Source organism: Nicotiana tomentosiformis, chromosome 12 (assembly GCF_000390325.3).
Source record: "Nicotiana tomentosiformis chromosome 12, ASM39032v3, whole genome shotgun sequence".
Lineage (NCBI taxonomy): Eukaryota > Viridiplantae > Streptophyta > Magnoliopsida > Solanales > Solanaceae > Nicotiana > Nicotiana tomentosiformis.
The window spans coordinates 86464509-86489228 of record NC_090823.1 but is presented as its reverse complement, the minus strand read 5'-3'; the positions used below and the strand labels follow the sequence as shown (position 1 = coordinate 86489228).

The 24720-nt window shown below is 40.2% G+C and overlaps 1 protein-coding gene across 1 annotated transcript; it reads left to right on the top strand.

The window, feature by feature from the left end:
* Nucleotides 1-3623: 3623 nt before the first annotated feature.
* LOC138902978 (uncharacterized) lies at nt 3624-4139 on the top strand. Its single transcript, XM_070190885.1, has 2 exons — nt 3624-3947; nt 4035-4139. Exons 1-2 carry the CDS (start codon nt 3624-3626, stop codon nt 4137-4139), a joined length of 429 nt encoding a protein of 142 aa, XP_070046986.1.
* Nucleotides 4140-24720: the final 20581 nt, after the last annotated feature.

The window sequence follows — 24720 nt, the reverse complement described above, 5'->3', positions numbered from 1 at the left end:
AACTTGAGCCCTTACCTGATCTTTGGTGGCATTGACTAGTTAAAACAGAGTTATATGCAAATAGGTGCCCTAACGTACCTTAAAAATTGTTAGGTGGCGACTCTTCTCTTTTAATATCTTCCTTTAAAAGAGTCGTCACACGTCGAAGCCCGCTTTTCGCGAAGAAAATAGGGCGCGACAACACGACGACTCAGCTGGAGAACTTACACTTAGGCTCTTACCATAACGAATTTGGCTTATATGGATTAGTCTTCTTTAATATAAATACGCTTCCCTTTTCCGTTTTTATTTGCTACTACATGCACATCTATCTCCCATTTTCCTTTTATTTGTATAAATTCGTTGTAATATGCACATCCCTTTCCTGCTCCACCTTCCTTTGCTTAGATTGGTTATAACATGCATATCTCTTTCCTATTCACCTCTATTTGCTCTAAACTGCTCTTCATTTGTTTAAAGATTGCTACATCATGTCTCTCCCGTCCCTACTCCCTTGTTTGCTTTATTACATTCTCGCATATATTCCACGGACTAACTTCTTCCTTTGTCTTTATTTTATATTTTTCATGTTTCACCTTAATACTGTATTTACCGCTTTTTACATGCAAATACTTGGCAATGTGTTATTATCTCTGTATAAAGCATGCTCCACATCATACTCCACTCATGCCAATTATCAACATAGTGGCGCTTGATGAGTGTCCGCACTCTTCCAAAATTACCCTTTTAAATCAGAAAGGCTTATTTGCGGTAGACTAGTCGATCAGCGGTGCAGTCGACGGTCCCGTACCTTTCCCTCTCAAGTTGTCCACTTGGGAGTACCAGTCTAGGCCATTCTAGAAACCTCACTCCAACATTAAATGTACATGCATCATGTTAAACCTAGTACGGGTTAGAACGTTGCTAATGTTATAGCCCGCTAAGATAAGCCTTGTCCAAAGTCCGACGGGATTTCCACAATCCCAATGGACACAATCACGTTATGTGCATTACTTGGAGAAAATAGGCCAATATGTTGATCATTAGTGTGTAAATAGTCGAATCTGGTGGGGGAAAGGGCTAACTCTATTTGTTTGCAGAAAATGAAACACGAAGTCCCCAGGTTCGGCATGGTCCAAAATATCCCACCTTTGCTGCTTGATTAGTGGAAGAACCTTTCACCTAGTGACAAGAATCATGTGAAAAATATCCTTGGTAATTTACCTTCCTTATTGGACATTCGGCCAAATAGGATATTGATTGAGGCTGCCACTATGTTTTGGGATGAGAAAAAAGTTGTCTTCCGCTTCGGTAACATAGAAATGACTCCTCTCTTAGAGGAAATAGGAGGTTTCGCTAAGCTGACGTGGGATAGTCTAGGGTTATTAGTGCCATAGAATCACACCCCTCGCGATTTTCTGAAAATGCTAGGTTTCAAGAAAAATGATGAGTTGCTTTGTTTGAAGAAGTCATACATCCCATTTGAATTCCTTTATGAATGTTATGGGCATAGCAAGTCATATCGCCTTCACCATGATGAACTTGCCATTACTTCCTTGGGTTGGACACACCGTCGAGTTTTTGTGTTCATTGTCTGTTTTTTGGGGTTGCTGATATTTCCGATGAAAGGGGGAAGGATCCACACTCGCTTAGCCATGGTCGCTAGGACTCTAATGAAAGGAATTGAGGGACAAACTTACACTATCATCCCCATGATCTTGGCCGAAATGTACCGCGCTCTAGATCGATGCAAGCATGGGTATGGACACTTTGAGGGCTGTAATTTGTTGATGCAGGTTTGGTTATTGGAACATTTCCAGAGAGGTAAATATCATTAAGAGCTTCTGCGAAGACCATTGAATGAATACATAGCCTACCATCATCCAAAAAGAATGACATTTATCCTAGATAGGTTTGCGCAACCTGGAAGTGCTGTGAGCTGGGTGCATCTTTTCAGCAATTTGACTGACGAAAAGCTACATTGGATGTTCGAATGGTTCCCTAGCAGCGAGTTCATCATCAGGTCAAGAGAAACTACTCATCTAGTTCTGATCGGGTTAAGAGGAATCTATCCTTATGCTCCTATAAGGGTAATGGGGAAAGAAGGTTTCCAACATGGTCCAATACAAAGCCGATTTTAAAGGGAACATCATTCCGTTCAAGTTCGAGGCACAACATATGTTGAATCAAAAGGTCATTGTGGAGAAAGATACTATCGAGCCAGACAAGTATCATGCCGGCCATGTATACTTCTACCCATTATTGTTGGTAGATGATATAGCGGGACATGTCAAGCCAAGGATTAATCTGAAAAATAGGGTTATAGATGCTGCTGCTGAAGCACAAGTCAAGTATAGGATGCTGCGTAAGAGGGCTTTCAAGTCTAAAGCTAGTCATTTGGAACAACACAAAGTGGATATGGAAGCAATCAACAAATGGAGGGAAACTGCCACTAAATCAACAGAAAGATTAAAAAATTTGGAGTAAGGGTTGATGAAGCTTGAGGGAAAGATGAGAAAGAGGCTTTCAAATTGTTAGAACACGAATGGAAATGAAGGGGGTCATTTAGCAAAGGCTTACCTGTTGTTGGATATGCATGACCTAGGGAATCTGATTGATGGAGTCAAGAGAGCCAAGAATGGGGAAGGTCCTTCTGGGACCAAGTAGATTAGGAAATGATGTTCTTTACTGCCTTTTAGATTAGCTTTAGATTTCGAATGTAATAAGGCAAATGCCATTAGTATCTTTCTTATTATTGTCGTTTTAGTAAGGATTTGACTCATTTTTGCAGTAATGAGATGACGCAATTATTGACATCAGTTGTCTCCAAGTCTATATGTTGCTTAGGCCTACCTCGGGCCCAATGAGGTCCCCAAATTAGGACGCGAATTATTACCTGACTTTGTGAAACATGTTTTAATATCGCAAACACTCTTTTAATATTCCTTACTGACTTGGTTACCTTTTGTTTTTCTTTCTTTTGATTATTCCCATTCCCCAAGGTTGGTTCGTGCATACTGGCATCATCCTCATATCATACTAAATCCAGAGGTCCTCCACCTCCTCCTCCACCAAGTAATCCTAAAGGCAAAAGCAAAGGGAAAGGAAAAATGGGTGATTTAAGCGGTATCAGAAAAGACAATGCAGAGAACGTTGAAATTTCAGATGACCAGAGTACGCCAGCATAGAATGATTTGGTCCTACGTCTGGAACAAAAAATATTGGAGCTACAAGGGGAGCTTGAGCAGGTCCGGAACTTGGCAAACCTCTCCCTCACCCTAAACGCCCCTGATATCAACCAAGAAAACACAAATGCCCAAAACCAGGTACCTCCCCAAAACATACAAGACCCACCACCAAATCTTCCCACACCACATCAATATGCCACACCTCCTCAGAACCACAACCCTCCACCAGTACCTACCCCTCCACAACACCATCACCATCTAACTCAATATCCACAAACCACTACTTATCACACTCCTCTGAATGTACCACAGCCTACCCCTGATCCCCAAAACTCAATCAATGACCACCATTACCCCCAGATTCCAGGAGTCCATCAAAGCAATCCCATATATGTTGAAACTTTGCCCCATACCCCACAACGGACCTTAGATATACCCGAATCCGCCGAGAAAGACATGCTCATCAAGAACATAGGGGAAGAACTCAAGAAGCTTACTGGTAGAATTCAAAGTGTCGAAGGTGGAAAAGGCATTGGGGGTTTGAATTATGAGGATTTGTGTATTCAGCCAGATGTAGAACTGCCAGAGGGTTACAAACCTCCTAAGTTCGAAATGTTCGATAGAACTGGTGTTCCGAAGGTGCATCTAAGAACATATTGTGACAAGTTGGTAGGAGTTGGAAAAGATGAACGAATCCATATGAAGTTGTTCATAAGGAGCCTCACTAGAGATGCTCTGTCTTGGTACATCGGTCAGAACCCAAAGAAGTGGGTTAATTGGGTGAGCATGGTGTCCGATTTCATGGATCTATTCAGGTTTAACATAGAAAACGCACCTGACATTTTCTACATTCAAAATCTCAATTAGAAACCAACAAAAACCTTCCGCGAGTATGCTACTCGATGGAGGTCTGAAGCCGCAAAAGTAAGGCCGGCACTTGAAGAAGAACAAATGAATAAGTTCTTCATCTGAGCTCAAGACCCACAATACTATGAAAGGTTGATGGTTATTGAAAACCATAAATTTTCTGACATCATCAAGTTGGGAGAAAGAATAGAAGAAGGGACCAAAAGCGGAATGGTGACAAACTTTGAAGCTCTCCAAGCCACAAATAAAGCTTTGCAGTCAGGAGGTATCTCCAAGAAGAAAGAAGTGGGTGCAGTAATGGTAGCCCAAGTTCCAAAGTCTCTTATCACATACCAAATACCTCCACACATATATCAACCTTCACATCCCAGATATCAACAACCTGCCGCCACTTACCATACCAATAACAACCAACTAGCATACTACCACTCGCCACTAGCCCGCCAAAATTACCAAACACCAAGACCAAATTTCGACTGCAGACCACCCAGACAATACACTCCAATTGCTGAACCCATAAACCAACTATACGAGAGGCTAAAGGTTACAGGTTATGTCATTCTAATTTCCACTGTTGCTATGGAAAACTCTTCCCTGTGGATTAACCCAAATAAGACATGTGCCTATCACTCAGGCATGATAGGTCATACTATTGATGAGTGTCGTACTTTGAAGGATAAGATTTAGACATTAATTGATACCAAAGTCATACAGGTAAAGGAGGCTACACCCAATGTCCGTAACAATCCTCTCCTAGATTAGAGGGGTGAAGGGGTAAACGTGATAGAAACCGATGAAGAATGGGACTCGAAAGGGTCAATTGGACTCATTCGAGAAGGGGGATAATCCTAAAACATCTCCAGTCACTCTCACGCCTATCGTGGTACAAAGTTAAGTACCAATTGAAGTTGAGGTAGCTGCACCAACCCTGTTTGAGGTTGAAGTAATAACACTCTTCACCGTGATGGTAGCACCTATGCCGTCTTATAAGTCTAATGTTATACCATGGGATTATGTTACGGAAGCAAGAAGGAAAGGAAAAGCAAAAATGGAAGAAACATGTGCAGTGCAAGGCATGACCAGAACTGATAGGGTCTATACACCCAATCATTTAGGAGGAACGAGCAAAGAAGCTGCATCTAAATCGCCTGTCATTGAGACTGTCCCGGATGACCTTTGGAGAAAGGTCCAAGCAAGAGAATATTCTGTGGTTGATCATGTGAACAAAACCCCTGCTCAAATATCCATTTTATCACTGTTGCAAAACTCCGAGGCACATAGGAATGCCCTGATGAAGGTGTTGAATGAAGCCTATGTACCCAATAACATCACAAGTGGAGAAATGGCCAACATGGTAGGGCAAGTATTGGAAAGCTACGAGATCACTTTTCATGAAGACGAGCTGCCACCAGAAGGACTAAGTCATAACAGGGTACTGCATATCACAGTGCAGTTTAAGGACAGGTTCATTGCCAGAGTCCTGATAGATGTGGGTTCGAGTCTCAACATATGTCTGCTAACTACTCTGAAAAGATTGGATAAAGGCCTGCACGAGATACGAGCAGGAAGTATGAATGTGAAAGCATTTGATGGGTCTCAAGGGGACACAATTAGGGAGACCAACCTCAGCCTACAGATGGGCCCAACCTGGTTTGATGTTATGTTTCAAGTGTTGGACATATCTTACTTACAAGTTATTGTTGGGAAGACCTTGGATACATGCCGCTGGGGTCGTAACTTTTACTCTACATCAGGCCGTGAAGTTTGAGTGGAACCATCAGGAGGTGATCATCCATGGAGATGGAAGTCATCCCATTTATACCAATCAGACTGTTCCGGTCGTCGAGAATAGAAGGAAGTTGGGCGGAGAAACATACCATCACATCGAGCGCGTCAACATAATTGAGAAAGACAAATGGTGGAGCAGTAAGATAGAAAGCATACTATCATGGACAGGGTACGAACCCGAAAAGTCCTCGGCAAGAATCTCCGGGGGATCACCAAACCAATACAGCTAAAGCATCATGGCACAACCTTTGGGATTGGGTATGAATACACCTGACAAGAGTGTCAGAATTGGTCGCCACCATGGCGTGGTCCTTATTACCCTCTAGAACAACCAGTACCACATTTGCACCAGTCATTGCATTAAGCTGACATGATGTGGGGGTCCAAAGAAGATGAAATTTTAGCTGGCATAAGGAATTTGTTTCTGGATGATGAAGACATGGATTGCAATGCGATAGTTGAGGAGGAGGAGGAGGAGGAGGAGGAAGACCTTATTATTCAGACCGTGGAGAAGGTAGCTGTTCTCAAGAAGTGGACTACTGCACCATCAAGGGCCCGTCGAGTTCCTGGGTAGCCTGGCAATTAGCATCATTTATTTTTGAAAGCAATTTTATGAGCATCTAAGACATTTTCAGTATTTTGTTTTAAGCATATTTTGTTTTGAAATAATTGCTCCAGTCATTGAGCCATACTTGTTTGACATTTTCAAGATTTATCTAATGCATTGTTATTTTTATTATTTATTATTATTCTTTACATTTTTTTCTCTACAACATTATTATTATTATCTATCCCGATGAACCTGCGACTGTGACATGTAATGAGACAACACAATGTAAGGATAGTGATTCAGAGGATCTGGAAGAGGATGTAATACCTGAGGAAATTGTCAAAGAAGTAGAAAATTTTGAAAACAAGCCTAAGTCCAATTTGGATGAGACTGAAACAGTTAATTTGGGAGACTCCAAAACAGTCAAGGAAACGCGTGTAAGCATTCACCTATCACCGTCAGAGAAGGAAGAGTACATCCAGTTCCTGAAAGAGTACGAAGACATCTTTGCATGGTCTTATGATGATATGACTGGTCTGAGCACATCCATAGTGGCTCACAAGTTACCCATCGATCCCATGTGTCGACCAGTGAAACAAAAGCTCATATTATTCAAGCCAGATATGAGTTTAAAAATAAAAAAGGAAGTCACCAAGCAAATCAAAGCCAAAGTTGATTATCCGACCTGGTTGGCTAACATTGTGCCAGTTCCAAAGAAAGATGTGAAAGTCAGAGTATGTGTCGACTATCGGGATTTAAACAGAGCAAGTCCCAAAGATGATTTCCCTTTGCCCAATATACACATACTAATTGACAACTGTGCCAAGCATGAACTTCAATCCTTTGTGGATTGCTTCGCGGGATATCATCAGATCAGGATGGATTAAGAAGATGCCAAAAAGACAGCCTTTATTACACCATATGGGGTATATTGTTAAAAAATGATGTCGTTTGGCCTAAAGAATGCTGGAGCCACTTATATGAGGGCCATGACAACCATTCTCCACTACATGATACACAAGGAGATAGAGGTATACGTGGACGACGTCATCATCAAATCTAAAAAGGGTACATATCACATAGTGGATTTGAGGAAATTATTTGATCGACTTCGAATGTACAACCTGAAACTGAACCTCACAAAGTGTGCCTTTGAAGTCCCTGCTAGAAAACTACTAGGGTTCATCCTCAGCCATCGAGGAATTGAGCTAGACCCGTCAAAGGTCAAGGCAATCCAAGATTTGCCACCTCCGAAGAACAAGAAAGATGTGATGAGTTTCTTAGGGCGTCTCAATTACATTAGCTGTTTCATAGAACAATCAACAATGATTTGTGAACCGATTTTCAAACTGTTGAAGAAAGACGCTGCAACAAGTTGGACTGAAGAGTGCCAGGAAGCCTTTGACAAGATCAAGGAATATTTATCCAAACCACCTGTTCTGGTCCCACCGGAACTTGGGAGACCTCTGCTACTCTATTTATCTATACTAGATAGGGCTTTCGGCTCTGTCTTGAGACAACACGATGAGATGGGAAGAAATGAGTAGGCCATATACTATCTGAGTAAAAAGTTCACACCCTATGAAGCACGGTACTCTTTGCTGGAGCACACTTGCTGTGCTTTGACATGGATAGCTCAAAAGTTGAGGCACTACTTTTGTGCCTACACCACATATCTCATATCAAGGATGGATCTGCTAAAATACATCTTCCAAAAACCTATGCCTACAGGAAAGTTAGCAAAATGGCAGATATTACTAAGTGAGTTCGACATCATCTATGTAACTCAGAAGGCGGTCAAAGGGCAAGCATTGACAGATCATCTGGTAGAAAATCTTGTAGACGGAGAGTACGAACCATTGAAAAAGTATTTTCCCGACGAAAAGGTATCATTCGTAGGAGAAGATATCACCGAAGCCTATGATAGTTGGAGAATGTTCTTTGATGGGGTTGCGAATTTCAAAGGAGTGGGTATTGGAGCAGTTTTAGTGTCAGAAATGGGTCAACACTATTCGGTATCCGCAAAACTCAGGTTTTCATGTACCAACAACATGGCAGAATACGAGGCCTGCATCTTAGGACTCAGGTTGGCTATTGACATGAACGTTCAGGAGTTGCTGGTGATTGGAGATTCCGATTTCTTGGTACATCAGGATTCAGGAGAGTGAGCCACAAAGAACACTAAGATATTACCATATCTGTACTGTGTACAAGATCTGATGAAGAGATTCACAAAAATAAAGTTCAAACATGTTCTGAGAATCCAGAATGAGTTCGCAGATGCATTGGCCACTTTATCTTCCATGATACAACACCCAGACAAGAATTTCATCGATCCTATCCCAGTAGGGATTCATAATCAGCCAGCTTATTGTGCTCATGTTGAAGAAGAAATGGATGTAAATCCATGGTTCCACGACATCAAAGAATATTTGGAAAAAGGAGAGTACGCGGAGTACACAAATCATACTCAAAAACGCACACTCCGAAGATTATCCAACCACTTCTTTCAAATCGAAGGAATTCTATATAGAAGGACTTTAGATCTGGGGTTATTACGGTGAGTCGATGCCAAGGAAGCATCCAAATTGCTCGAATAGATACATCCCGGAACTTGCAGACTGCACATGAATGGCTTCGTCTTAGCCAAGAAGATATTAAGAGAAGGATATTTTTGGATGACTATGGAAATAGACTGCATCCGGTATGTCCAAAAGTGTCATCAATGCCAAGTACATGCTGATATGATACGAGTGCCACCCAATGAACTCAATGCAACAAGTGCACCTTGGCCTTTCTTCGCTTGGGGGATGGATGTCATCGGTCCAATCGAACCCGCCGCTTCAAATGGGCACATGTTCATTCTAGTGGCCATAGACTATTTCACAAAATGGGTTAAAGCCGCATCTTACAAGGCTGTAACTAAGAGGGTCATCGCAGATTTCGTTAGGGATCGTATTGTCTGTTGGTTCGGGGTGCCGGTATCAATAGTCACCGCTAACGCCGCCAACCTTAACAATGATTTGATGAGATCAATGTGAGAAACCTTCAAGATCAAGCATAAGAATTCCACAGCATACATGCCGCAAATGAATGGAGATGTAGAAGCCGCCAACAAGAACATCAAGAAGATATTAAGGAAGATGGTAGATAATCACAAATAATGGCACGAGAAGCTACCGTTTGCTTTGCTCGGATATCGTACCACGGTTCGCACATCAACTGGGAAAACTCCTTATTTGTTGGTTTACAGTACTTAAGCGATTATCCCTGCCGAAGTAGAAATTCCTTCTCTGAGAATCATACAAGAAGTCGAGCTTAGCGACGCAGAATAGGTACAGATCCGATATGAGCAACTGGCCCTCATTGATGGAAAAAGAATGAATTCAGTATGTCATGGTCAACTCTACCAAAACAAGATGGCCAGAGCTTTCAACAAAAGGGCCAGGCCTAGATAATTGACACCGGGGCATTTGGTGCTAAAGAGGATCTTCCCGCATCAAGATGAAGCCAAAGGGAAATTTTCACCCAATTGGCAAGGGCCCTACATGGTTCATAGAGTACTAACAGGAGGTGCACTTATACTTGCAGAAATGGACGGAGAAATTTGGCCAAAACCTATCAACTCAGACGCAGTCAAGAGATACTATGTTTAGACTGTTTACACTTCTTCATCTGATGTAACTGAACTATGCTTGACCTGATTTTCGTTTAAGAGGGGATACATAGGCAGCTCTGTGGGTTCGGTCACATCTTAATAAAAATCTTCATTTTTCCATGATAAAAAAACTGAGGCAGAATTTTGAGGAGGACCCTCAAAATTCTAAATCAAGGTCAGCCGACATCGTCATACACGGAACAACCAAAGTATTGCATTTAAACTAGGGCAATGAGGTCACAATGTTTCTAAAATATGTCACAGTCACTGGTTCATCTGAATTATTTGAAATCATATACTACTACATCTCAAATAGCTATATTTATCAATTGCATGCATATTTTTAGAAAACTTTATTTCTATGACAGCCAGATGCTACCCAGGGTAACTCAAACAGGACCTCAAGACAAGAGTAAAGGAAAAACAGAAGACAAAAGCATAAACCAACCTCCCCCGCACAAAACTCACGATTATTCTTTGGATGCAGGCACAATAAGACAACAATACCCACAGATACATCAAATCACTTCCTTGATGATGACAAGTTTCCAAACGCAAACACTTCCAGCTAAGAAATACTTTACTTTCTCTCCGTCACTCATCGTTTTTCTTGCATAAGGCTAAACACTGCCTTTCCCTGCATGAGACTAAGCATTGTCTCCTATTTGCATGAGGCTAGGCATTGCCTCCCTATTTGCATGAGGCTAAGCATTGCCTCCCTAATTGCATAAGGCTAAGCATTTCCTTTTCCCGCATGAGACTAAGCATTGTCAGCTCTTTGCATGAGGCTAAGCACTGCCTCCTTAATTGTATAAGGCTAAGCACTGCCTTTCGTACATGAGACTAAGCATTGTCTCTCTCTTTGCATTAGTCCAAGCACTGCCTCCCTGTTTGCATGAGGCTAAGCATTTCCTCCCTATTTGCATGAGGCTAAGCATTGCCTCCCTAATTGCATAAGGCTAAGCATTGCCTTTTACCGCATAAGACTAAGCATTGTCTCCTCTTTGCATGAGGCTATGCACTGCCTCCTTAACTGCATAAGGCTAAGCACTGCCTTTCTTTGCATGAGACTAAACATTGTCTCCTATTTGCATGAGGCTAAGCATTACCTCCTTAATTGAATAAGGCTAAGCACTGCCTTTCCTGCATGAAGATAAGCACCGCTTCCCTTACTTGCATGAGACCAAGCATTGTCTCCTCTTCCTGCATGAGGCTACACATTGACCTCCCTATTTCCACAAGGCTAAGCACTGCCTTTTCCTCATGATTAAATGCTATCTCCATTACATCATCTAAGACCTAGCATTATCCTCTACACATCCAGGGCTAAGCATTGCCCTCATCTTACCAAAGACTAAGCCTCCTCTTGTCTCATCTTCGCATACGGCCAAACATCATATTTTGCATTCCATAGGCTGAGATATCGCCAGTTTTTCCAAATGCGTCATGGTCTGAAGGCATAATCCTCATAGTCGGAAGACACCATTCCATGGCCCAATGATCTCTTAAAAGTGCACATCATTATTCAAAGGCGTCATGATTCGTAGGCACCATTCTCATGGCCCGACAACATCATTTCATGGCCTGCGACTTCCTTATCACATGATTCATGGCCCAGGACGTCATGGTCTAAGTACACCATTCTCACCGTCCAAAGACAACCCTCTTGGTCCGAAGGGAATCTGCATCATGTTTAAATTCTCGCAATAATCCATATATACTTGCATGCATCGAGCTTTCAGTTTCACAGGTAATCTAGGAAGTAACCATTCTCCTAATGGGAGCAATCTTCACTCCGGTTTCCATTCAATGTTCGTATCCTGAAATTATTTCAAACGTAACCAACCACCATCAATTACCTGCCTTTTACTATATGACCGTTCAGATATTTGCTCAGTGATACATCCATAACATTTCAGATTCACATTGATGACTCTGCATAAATTCATTCAATATTGTCCTACCTCAAAGGAACCCTTTCCGAAACATACGACCATTCCTATAACAACTTCATCGGTTTCGTTCACCATTGGATCTAGAAATACACACGGCTTGATTCCCGTAACACCAGGGATATGTAGGCAAATCAGGAACCAGGGTTCGTCCCCCATTTTTTCCAAATCACATCATCCTTCATTCAATTCGGCCAAAATTGGTCATCATTTTCTTTACCCGATAACCCTTTCATCATTCTCGGGTAAAGAGGGGCAGCTTTTGATACCCAATTTTGCCCTCATATTTTTCAAATAAGTATAAATACTTTTAAAACATCATTATTGCATTACTATTTAATTTACAAGATTTACACAAGCACTTCTTATAATTTTCCATAATTTTAGAACTTTTAAATTAATTTTCTCGCATTAATTTACATAAAAAATTAAGTAATTCCCCTTTTAAATTATTTGTGATGACTTAATCACTTCAAATTATTATTTGCGTCCCTAATACATTTTGAAATATTTTCACTTCATTTTTATATAATTACAAATGTATTTGTTAGGCTATTCACATATATTTGCTATAATAGCCTATATTTTGCATTCTTATTGCAATTGACATTTCATTTAGGGTCAAAATAATATGTTACATTTTTTATAGTCTTATATTATTGTTTAAAGTATTAATTTGCATAAGTAGCATTTTTATATATTTATTTAGTTATTTTATTAAATTATTTCCCTTTTAATTTCTATTTAAAAGAGCTGGCCTAATTTTATAACTAATTTTCGGACCAAAACGCCCAATACCCTAACCCAATAAACCCCAGCCCAAAGCCAATAACCCGGTCGTGACCCATTTACCTAACCCGACCCAAACCCCTCTTTAAAAATCCTGGTCGTTGATCTCTAAGATCAATGACCCACAATCAATCCCCCATTTTTTTATTACCCAACCCCAAACCCTAATCCCATTGCCTCTAAACCCGTTACCCTAAGACTTTCCCCCTCTCTGAAGAACCCTAATCACCGCCTCTCTAAACCCCTCTCATAATCCCTCTTCTAATGGGATTCTTCTCTCATTTACTTGCCATATTTGTGTGTTTCCGCTACTGGTTGATTCTCCATGGTATCACCTAGTAATTGCCTAAACATGGCAAGTACTAACTCTTCGATTCTGTCCGAATAAGTCAAATCTCTTGAATCTGGACCATATCCCATCTACACGCGTTCGATTCTACACTATGTAAGGCCGATTTTGTTTGGATTTTGCTGATTTACACTTCCCCTAAAAAATTAGGGTTTACCATAATTTCACTCTTAAATTGATTTCAAATTGATTTTCATGTTTCTTTTCCTTGTTTGGTGCTTAATTTATTCTGTTTCCTTATATGTTTGCTCTATTTTTGACTACTATATAAACCCCTTCATTTTTCCTTTTGGGACAGACTTTGAAATCGATTTTCTTCACTAAAAATTGGGGTTTTGCTACTCTCTTGCTCTGTATTCTGTATTGGCCGGTTGAAAGCCAAGGCCATTAGCACCTTGTTACTTAACATGTTCTTGGTGCGAGCATTGCCCTGAGTTTATCGAAGCCCTTGGGAACTTTGACGCATTGGGATTCTGGGTTTTCTGTGGAAGTTCATTCTTTAATGTTCTTCGCTTAACTGGTGAGTTACTAGACTTTGTAATTTCATTCCTATGTATCTATGATGTGCATATGTTTTCACTCCTGAAGTTAGTCAGTTTAATATGTTTTTCTGGGCTGTTTTGTGTACAATTCTGTTTGCTTTCTTCAAATTTTTAGGTCTCTTTAACTTTTAGCTTCATGCATGCCTAAACCTGGTTCTATTAAGCAGACACTTTCCAAATCTTATTAATCCATGTGTTAAAAATTACTACTGCTTGGGACCTTTACACTTGTTAGCATCTTTTGGTGTTTAAATTTTCTTTAGGCAATCAATCTTGTTATTCGAATATACTTTGCCTACATAATTTGTGCTCTCTTTCGTTAGCTAGTCGATTGTGTTCAAAACCTGAGTATGTACACTCATTATATGGCACAAATTTCTTTCCTATCCTATTCTGAATTGTTGTGATTATATCCTGCCTATATAGCATGCTTGATCTTGTTAGTCTGCGCTTTAGCATGTTTACCCCCCCCCCGATTCACCAGTAGTTGTAATCTGCTTTTGTCATGTCTAAATGTTGTCCTATTGCCAAATTAGCATGACTGTTTCATAACATCATGACTTATACTTAGCATAATTTGGACCTCTTCCTTAATTATGAAATTGTGTATGCTACTGTCACCAATCCTGCAAACCTGTCCTGCTAATGTATGACCACTTATGCACTAGGTGCTGAACTTGTTCTTCTAAATCTTTGCTAAGTCTGTTCTAAAGCCCCCTAAGGCCTGTTTGATAATTTGCTCTATGTGCTCAACTTGACTATGTTTGTATCTCCTCAATTTTGTCTCCCAACCATGGTTTACTATCCTTCACTTGTCATCTATGCTCTCTCTTGAGTTTTCATTCTTAGCCGGCTGAAAGCCAAGGCTACCTAGATTCTATTATTAATAACCCTAGTGTGAGCACTGCTCGGAGTCCAATTGAGACCCTTGTGAACTCTGACAAACTAGGGCTTGGTCCTTAGTCATTCCCTAAATCTCAAACTACTCTTATTCATCCTATTCCATCCTGTTATTTGATGTGCATCTGAATTGGCTGATTTAAATGGTGCAATACTTGGTGCTATGGTTGAATAATTTGACTTCGAGCTCTTCTATGGATTTTGGGTTGTGTTGATGAACATGGCTTTTTGTTGAAAGTCTGGGTATGCTACTGAAGGTCCAGACAGTGCTGGGTATTTCATTCAGGCCTATTGTGGGCCTATTATCATTATTTGTATAACATTTGTAACTTACTCATTATTTGGCCTATAATAACTTTTGTATAAACGATTGGGGTGTTACTAAAAATGGGGAAGGGGTAGATTCTTAATGTTTGTGTGAAAGGGGTAGACAATATGCCTATAGGACACATTGATTCACTTGCTACATTTGTTGTTCAATTTATATGTGCACTATAGAAACCATGACAAACACACAAACACACACTATTTGTTGGCAAACATGAATTCAGAATGCTGCAATTATTCTTACTGCTACGTGTTACTAGTAAACCTGCCTATAGGAACAAATGTCAATGAACTTCCTTTCAATCCATTTCAGCATATTCACTAGAAATCATGCCTATAGGACTTTGATCACCTCATTTGCTATTATCTTGTACTGTTCACTAGAAACTATACCTATGGGATTTCGATCACCTCATTTGCGATTATCTCGTACTGTTCACTAGAAACCATGCCTATAGGATTTTATTCATCTCATTCGTTACTGCATCGCACTGTTTACCTAGGAAACATGTCTATAGGGCTGAGTGTAATGATAAAACCAGCTCCAAGTGCTAAACATTAGAATCCTGTCTATAGGACAACACTGTTTCGTCTTAATAAGAGTCAATGATACACTTCTCAATATGGTTCATTATGTACTTCTGGGATCCTCCCAATGGTCTTTTCATTTTCCCTCACTGCACGGGTCACCTAGACACAACAGGCTTAATAACCGAAAATCTGCAATTTCATTAATCAGCATGCAAATCGTATAATCCTGTCTATGAGCAACGCTTGGCCTCTGAAACTTTTTGGAAGCCCTGATGCCTTGTCACGTAGAAATCATGCCTATAGGGATTTATGTTTCTTAATTCCAGATTGCTTAACAATGAAGTTTGTCTTGCGTGCATTTGTTGCTTAAGTGTGGAGGCAAACTTGAGCCCTTACTGCCTATATGTGAAGTCCAATGTGTTTTTGTATGTCGCCTAGTTTGACATTTCTGAACATCCTAAGTAAAGTCTAGAACCATCCAAATAGTAGGTCCAAATCCTCCTAGGCCATAGGCATGTGATAGGTAGTGCACGAGCATGGTACAATTTAGAATTGAATTAGAGCGCTTTTAATTAAACAACTTTAACATAGTAATCGGGTAGCAGGAGATGATAGTCTGTGCCTGCTGGATAATATGAGTAACACCCTATCTCAAGGGAGTTACAAAATATTATTATGTTGTACGAGGTGTTCCTTTAGGCTAAAAAACTTAGGACCCCCTCTTTTTCTTTCCTTTTCTATTAGAAATAAAAAAAATAGATGTACCTCCCTATTCAAGATTTCTTTATAATAAAATTCTTAGATTTTGTACTCTCTTTGCTTACCTGATCACATAGACTAATCCATATAATTTAAGTTTGGTCGGGACCCATAGTTGTGGACCTCGAGGAATGCCTAACACCTTCTCTTTAAGGTAACTTGAGCCCTTATCCGATCTTTGGTGGCGTTGACTAGTTAAAACAGAGTTATTTGCAAATAGGTGCCATAACGTACCTTAAAAATCGTTAGGTGGCGACTCCTCTCTTTTAATCTCTTCCTTTAAAAGAGCTATCATACGTCGAAGTTGGTTTTTCGCGAAGAAAATGGGGCGCGACAGGTGGTGCACTAAAAGATGACTGCCCCACATGAGTACTTTGACTAACTGGAGCACCACGAGTAGTCTAAAGTACGGACTGGACTGGCTGACTGCCCGAGCCTCTACCATGATGGGTTATAGCTGAAGAGTAGAATCCACTAAACCCTCCAGAACCTCGAGCCCTCTTTGTCTCCTTATCCTCCCTCTCCTCACCCCGAATATGATCTAACATCCTAGAAATATCCACCACCTGCTAAAATGGAGTATCAATCTGCAACTCCCGAGCCATGCAGAATCTAAGATCATAACTGAACCCCTTAATGAATACACGGACTCGCTCTCTGATTGTACGAACCAAAGTAGGTGCATGTCAGGATAACTCACTGGACCTGATGGCATACTCCAACACTGTCATGGTTCCCTAACGCAGCAGCTCAAACTCCGCGTGCCATGTATCTCGAAGAGTCTGGGGAACAAACTCTCTCAAGAACATCTATGAAAACTGAGTACATGAAAGTGAAGCTGCAGCGACAAGGATACCCTCCTCGTAAACCTGCCACCACTGATACGTTGCTTCTGACAGCTGGAATGTAGTAAAATCTACCCCACTCGCCTCCAAAATACCCATGGTGCAGAGAATACAATGGCACTACTCTAGAAAACCATGTGATCCTCTGAAGCCAATCTACTGAAAGTAGGAGGGTGATACTTCTAGAACCTCGCAAGTCTAAGTTGCTCCTCCTCTAATGCCCCTGGCCTGACCTCAGACTTAACCGGAATAATAGGCTATACCGGAACCACACCCGGAACCTGACCAATGTGAGCTTGCTGCTATGGAGTACGGGTGGTAGGAGTCTGAGCTCCTCCCCCAGTCTACAAAGTAGCTGCTGCAACGGAGATCAATCCCGCCTAAGCTAATGTACCAAACATACTCAGGAAATGTGCTAAAGTCTCTTGAAGTCTGGGGGTAACAACAGGCGCCTCTGATGCTTGTCCCCCAATTGGAGCTACTAGCGGATCCCCAACTACTGCTCTGATAGGTTCTCTAGTTACGACACGTGCCCCTCCTCGGCCTCTACCTCGGCATCAGACTCTTGCGACTCTAGCAGGGGGCGCAGGTATCTGCTCGGCTGATCCGGTAGCACGTGTCCTCACCATCTATGAGAGAATAGAGATACAAAGGCTCAAACTTCGAAATCAACAAATCCGCACGACAGAAATGAAATAAGTGGAGATTTTTCCTAATAGTTTTGTAGCCCGTTGAAGATAAGTATAGACGTCTCCGTACCGATCTGCAAGACTCTACAAAACTCGCTTATGACTCGTAGTACCTATGAACCTAGAGGTCTAATACCAACTTGTCACGACCCCAGTTTCCCTCTGTAGGATGTCGTGATGGTACCTAGTCTTTAAGACTAGGTAAGCCTAACACTTACTGAATTAATAGAAAAATTCAACCAACAACTATTAAATTATGAAACAGAATTTCTATAAAATGTCAACAATCCCAATACCGGTAGTAAAAGTCATAAGCTCTACTGAGTTCACTAGAAAATCTCTAATTACAATTAATCCGGAATAGAAACAAACTATTCAAAAATAACTTCTGAAGGTGACTCCGAGGCCTGCGAATGAGATGACAGGTATACCTTGAAGTCTCCACAGTGATATATGATCTACTATCTAACAATCAACCGACTCCGAAGTACCTGGATCTACATAAAAATGTGTAGAAATGTAGTATGACTACACCTCGCTCGGTACCCAGTAAGTATCAAGACTAACCTCGGTGGAGTAGTGATGATGTACAAGTCAAGAAACTCACTAGACAAAATAACTTGTGTAGTATTGAAGTATAAAACTACTAACAGGAAGCAGAAATCAGTAAATAGCAATAAGAACCAACAAGTGATATGAACAGTAAAGCAATAAGAACACCGTGAAGTATCATTAAAACCAAAATAAGGAAACACAAAGGACAATCAATTAATCAATCCGTTCTAACACGAGTTTCATAAAGAAATCACTCCGTTGTATTTCGTCTCATAGTCATATATCACAGGTCTCAATCCACCATAATATATTCATGGAGTATCGTGCCTATATCTCGCATCACTACGGCACGGACAACTCACATGCCAAAATCTTAATCCGCCTGGCTTGATCACATTCTCACAATCACAATCTTCCCGGCATGGTCACATGCTTACAATCACAATCCGACCGGTATGATCTCAGGGTCACACTCACAATCTGCCCGACATAGTCTCAGGCTCACAATCACAATCTGTCCGGTATGATCTCAGGCTCACATCCACAATCTGCCCGGCACTATCACAAGCTCAATATCAACATGGATACAGATAATACAAGAACACATGGGCATGATCAATAAATGTAAGTTTCATACTCCTAAGCTAGTATAAGTGGCATGCTACGGTGTATGCTTGTGCGAGTGTACTACTGCTGCCCAAGTCAACAAGTAATATGAAAGATATCGAATAGCTCATCGAAAAACAAAGCAAGTCATGCAAGGTGTATGACAGACACAAGGAAAAGCACACCCTCTCAGACAACTCACCAACACAATGTCCCTAAACCATCACACATCATCCCTGATATTGCCACCCTCATATCTCCGATAGCTACCCATATCACTCTGCCCTAACATTATCATTAGCCACCCTTATCTCTCCTATATCCACATGTATCACTCCATATAATAGCCACCCTTATCGTTATGCCCGAACAATAACACAATAGCTACATGTATCACTCCGTACATTCAACAACAGTGAGATGCTACCCTTATGCCTCGCACAACAACAACCAAACCACACAACAGTTAACATGAGCTATCATCACAATAACAAAACATATCAAATCGTATCACAAGTACCCGTAGGCCACAACCTTTCCAAAGGTTAAACGATATCCATAATTTCACAATAGATAGCCCACGGCTCAACACAACATATATAGAATCTCAATAACCACAAATTGAACGGAGAAGTAACTCAACAAGGAATAACACCCCTTTTAAACACAACTTCAAGTAAAATGGATTAATTACTCTCGATAACTTCAATCCTGATCACGCCCAACTATGCATCCTAAGAGGTCTAGCGGTCGTTGCAAATATAATCCGGTTTACAAGTATGGAGTCGAATGCCACAGGTATTTAACCTACTAATCACAACCACTAATTTCACAAGAATTCAAGTAATCAACCTTTAAAAATATTGAATAATGAGTTGATTTTTTACTAACTAAAAGCAAGGTAATTAAAAAGCTGTAATTTTATTACTAACGAAGCAAATGTTGTAGACAAGATTGAAAAAATCTAGGATTTTGATTTCCCTTATTGTCGGAATCTCCCCCGCTTACGTTTCCTATAAATTTGCCCATTTATTCTCTACTGATCGTGAGTACTTTGAGTATCGTAGTTGTCTCTCAAGAAACTACCACAATTTACTTGATGTATTCTCTCAAATTACTCTAGTTATCACTAATTCACAGCTCACTACGATCGCATTAAGTTTTTGTTATCTCTAATCCCGCCTTTAAACCCTCCGTATTGATCTCTCAAATACGTTAGGAGTGGTGTTGTTCAACAACTATCTTAATACGTAGTCTCTCTCGAGCAGTACATACTAAATAGGCATAGTCAATTGAGGACCCTTCAACCAACAATAATAATATCGCTGAACAAGTAGAGAAAAGTAAATGGCAATTTTATATTAAACGTAGCGGAAAAATCATCCTTCAATAGGTTCCATCAAACCCTAGATGATAATTTAGCTATTCATAGTTGTTGCACAAATACAAGACTAGAATTCACAGAATGGTAAATAGGAAGAAAGAGAAACAAAATTTGAAGTTGAATCCTTCTCCTTGCTCCAAGCGTGTTCTTGCTTCTCCCAAAGTCTACTCTCCTAAAAAAGTGTCTAACTCTCATATTTATATGGTTTAGGGTTGAGTTTGACCGAATTTGGCTTCTCCTAATTCGGGTTGGAAAAGCTAAATTTTTCTGCTCCGGTCCCGGTCTAGCGAAGTGAACATCGCTTTGTTGTCCGGGACTTTTTTCTTCAGATCATTTTTCACCAATTTTTCTACCATTTGATCCTTTTTCGCACACGTTTGTTCCTACACAAAAGAAATACGTAATGAGCATATTTTTACTTCAAAAGTGGTGTGAACTCCCGCAACTCTCACACTAAGTAACACACAAACACACTCAAAACATACACTTTTCACCCTTTATCATCACCTCACACTTAAACTTTTGCTCGTCCTCAAGCAACTTAAAATTAAGGTCATAAGCAAGAAACTCCTTTCAAAATATACTTAAGCATAATACCTATGACAATGGTTTATATCAATGCTTAGAACCCAATATATGCACTCTTCATACATTTTCTCAAGTTTTAAACTCTTGCCAAGATTATTTAAAATATTCATGTGACTCTTTCTAACCTCCTCGCCTCAAAACGTGACTCCAATGCATTGCACACTATGACGCACTCCTTTTGCGAACTCAAAAATCAAGGTCTCTACCAATCCTTTGCAAATCACGTGCCTTCACCAACAAACCATAGAGAAAGTAGTCCACACACTCAATATAAATTCATGTATATTTTAAGCACTTAAATATTGAACGAATTCGCTCACTCTCACAAGAAACTCTTATGCCACCAAAGCTCGTACCATAGGCTTGCCCGTAGTGTAAGTCTCTACTAATTTATGATCGCAAAGTCTAGGATCAAGTAGGACTTTATAGGTTGTAATGTTGGCTAAAAGACGGGTAGGATATATTTGAGAAAATAGGGACTAACCCTCCTAAGCACTTTAATACACTACACTTCACTTCTAGATACCTTCTTGTCATGACCAATTCAATGGCTTGCCATGAAACCATACACATTTAGGCCCTTCTTCAGTAAGCACGCCAACATATAGATACTCACTAGCCTAGAAAAAGATATGAGAGGTGTTATTCAATTTTTTTTCTTTTCTTTCACTCTCCTTAATTTGGTATTTCTTGCTAGTAATTTTTTTGTTTGAACACAAGTGTACCTTTTAGGCCTTTCTATGGTTCCACTCAAAAGCTTACCAATTTCTTTCTCTACTCTTCTAGCTACATAAGTGCTTTTGGAGGTAAAGGTTCAACAAGATTTGATTAAGAACAAAAGGGCTTCATCTTGTAATGTGGTTGCCAAAGAAAAGGTCTACAGGCTCAAAAGGGGTGACCATAGATAATATCAACACTGGTGGGCAAATAAGCTAAATGGTCAATCAAAGAAAGTCTATATCACTTCCCATAACTTCCAAGACTTAATTATTTCGCTTTTACTCACACACAAGGCAAGTTCAAGACTAGCAAGGATGGCACAAAGTACACTAAAGTCTCAACTCACACAATGCACATGACTCACTTATGACTGCCTAAACCTGACTCTCGAGTTAAAGAAACTTGCACAGTCATCATAAAATTTTGAGCAAACGGGAATTAATCACAAGAATCAAAAAATGAGCCTCGGTATCAAAAGAAAGCCACACATATTATCAAGGCATGTAATTATAGAGATCATAAATAAAGTACTTAGTTCAAATTCTCCAGACCTAAGCCTCGATATAAATCATGTCAAAAGCACAAATTACTCAAGCTTCTTCCAATTCCATTGTCAGTTCAACCAGAAAACAAAATAAAAGAGAACGAAAATGTTTTTGTATTTTTCTTTAGACTTTAGTCCCTCAAGAAAACTGTCTAGGTAATCCATCGTCAGGAAAAGTCCATAATTCTTTAAAAAGTTTGACAAAACTATCTACCTAAAAGAACCCGGTTCAAGAAAAGGCATCCTCGGGAAAGAACTGTGGATTAAAAAAAACCCGGGATTAAGCCACAACAAAAAAACTACTACAATTATACAATTACAATGGCCATAAAAGTGATCATGCAATTCAAAATATATCACTACCAATTAAGCACATGCCACAAAAATTAAAGTTTGACACCCTACCCCACACAGAAGAATGTGCACTATCCTCAGTTGCACAATATCACAAAAATACAAATAAGCATGATCAAAAGTAGAGCGGGTGTCAGAAACTCCCTCAAAATCACTCAGGTCGTGGTGAGGACCGATAGTGAACCTCAATCAGAACGGCAAGTCTTGACTCCTCTGCAATAGTGCCATCAGTAGCACTCAAATCAACTGTTTGGAGCCCCTCTACATCAGTCTGTAAATTTATAGTTATTCCATGGTAATTAGCACAATTCAACAACACGTGGGTTAGGCAACACCTCAGTCATGCCTAAGTTGGCCGCAGATGATACTTGTCTTATAAAGAGCACAATTGAAGTTCATAAGACACATAATGGCCACCCCACACTTAAGATATGTTTATATTGCCAATAGAGGTAGGTTAGCTACTCAGACTTCACTAAACCTTACTAAACAATGTATTTGGGCAATTCATCGAACACTTTATGTGCACAACTTTTGTTAAGCTTCATTGGTTCAATTTGCCAATAGTGTCATGAATTAAGTGAACGGGAGAGGTTTTTTTTATTTTTTTTATTTTTATAAACTAACTAGAAAACAGTAAAATAGAAAGAATATTAAGAAAATACCTGGGGTCGCACCAGGACCACGCGACGCACGACCTGTAGACACGAAGCCATGGGAACTTCGCTGTCCCCTCTTCTCTTTTTCTTTCTCTTTTGGTCCTAGTCTTTCAAAGCAAGACACAGTTCATTGTCTCCAAAAGTTATCTCCTCAACAATTTTGGTCTCAATCTCGCGAACTGAGCTTCACTTCGCTGCTCCCTCCCCATTTTGTTTTGACTAAATGATACTAGACGAAAATAAGAAAATTAGATTGACTCCCAACAAGAGCTTGATTTAACATCGCGGCACGACAAATTACAATAGGTTGCCTCCCATGAAGTGCCTTATTTAATGTCGCAGCACGACGCAGACTTTTCGGATTATACTTCACTCACATATAGAGGTTCATTCAATTGTATCACATATTTCACTCCTTTTTCGTCACTCATTCCAAGGTAGTGTTTCGACCTTTGTCCATTCACTCTAAACTTGTTCGTCCCATCTTCGGACTCAATTTCTGCAGCTCCATTTGAGAGCACCTGCACTACTCTGAATGGTCCCGACCATCTAGATTTTAGCTTACTCGGAAATAATTTCAATCTTGAGTTATATAGCAATACCACGTCTCCAAGTTTAAAATTTTGCTCAAGAATATTTTTGTTATGCATCGTCTTTATTCTATCGTTATATAGCCTTGTGCTCTCAAAAGCATGGTAATAAAACTCATTAAGATTGTGCAACTCTATGACTCTACTTGTACCCGCAATTTCCATATCGAGATTCAGTTGCCTCAATGCCCACAAAGCTATATGCTCCAACTCCACGGGTAAGTGATACGCTTTCCCAAACACCAGTTTATATGGAGACATGCCAATTGGAGTTTTAAAAACGATACGATATGCCCAAAGTGTATCATCTAACTTTCTCGCCCAATCCGTTCTCGTAGCATTCACTATCTTTGTCAACACGCTCTTTATTTCTCTGTTCGACACCTCTACTTGACCGCTTGTTTGTGGATGATATGGGGTGGCAACCTGGTGGTGAACACCATATTTTTCTAACAATTTTGTGAATGCTCGATTGTAGAAGTGAGTGCCTCCATCACTGATTATTGCCCTTGGGGTGCCAAACTGAGTGAATACATTCTTTCTAAAAAAAAACAATGACTCCCTTATCATCATTTGTAGGGAGTGCCATAGCTTCCACCCATTTTGACACATAGTCCACAGCTACAAGTATGTACTTGTTGTCATATGAGCTAACAAAAGGCCCCATAAAATGGATTACCGATACATCAAACACTTGCACCTCTTGAATTGGGTTCATGGGCATCTCATGTCGGCGAGAAATATTCCCGGCCTGTTGGCATTCATCACAACCCTTCACCTAAAGGTGTGTATCTTTGAACAATGTCGGCATGTAGAAGCCAGACTCCAACACTTTCGCGGTTGTCCTTACTCTCCCAAAATGGCAACCATATTGGGATGCGTCACAAACCTGCAAAACAAAAGATTGGTCTGTCTCGAGGATACATCTTCGAATGAAGTTATAAACACCAATACTGAACAGATAAGGCTCATCCCAATAATACATGCGAGAGTCATGAAAGAACTTT

Excerpts from the sequence above, each read along its gene's own strand:
- LOC138902978 (XM_070190885.1), top strand. The coding sequence starts at position 3,624 with ATGCTCATCAAGAACATAGGGGAAGAACTCAAGAAGCTTACTGGTAGA. Across the intron at positions 3,948-4,034 it reads CAAAGAAGTGGGTTAATTGG|AAACCAACAAAAACCTTCCG; the intron begins GTGAGCATGGTG and ends AATCTCAATTAG.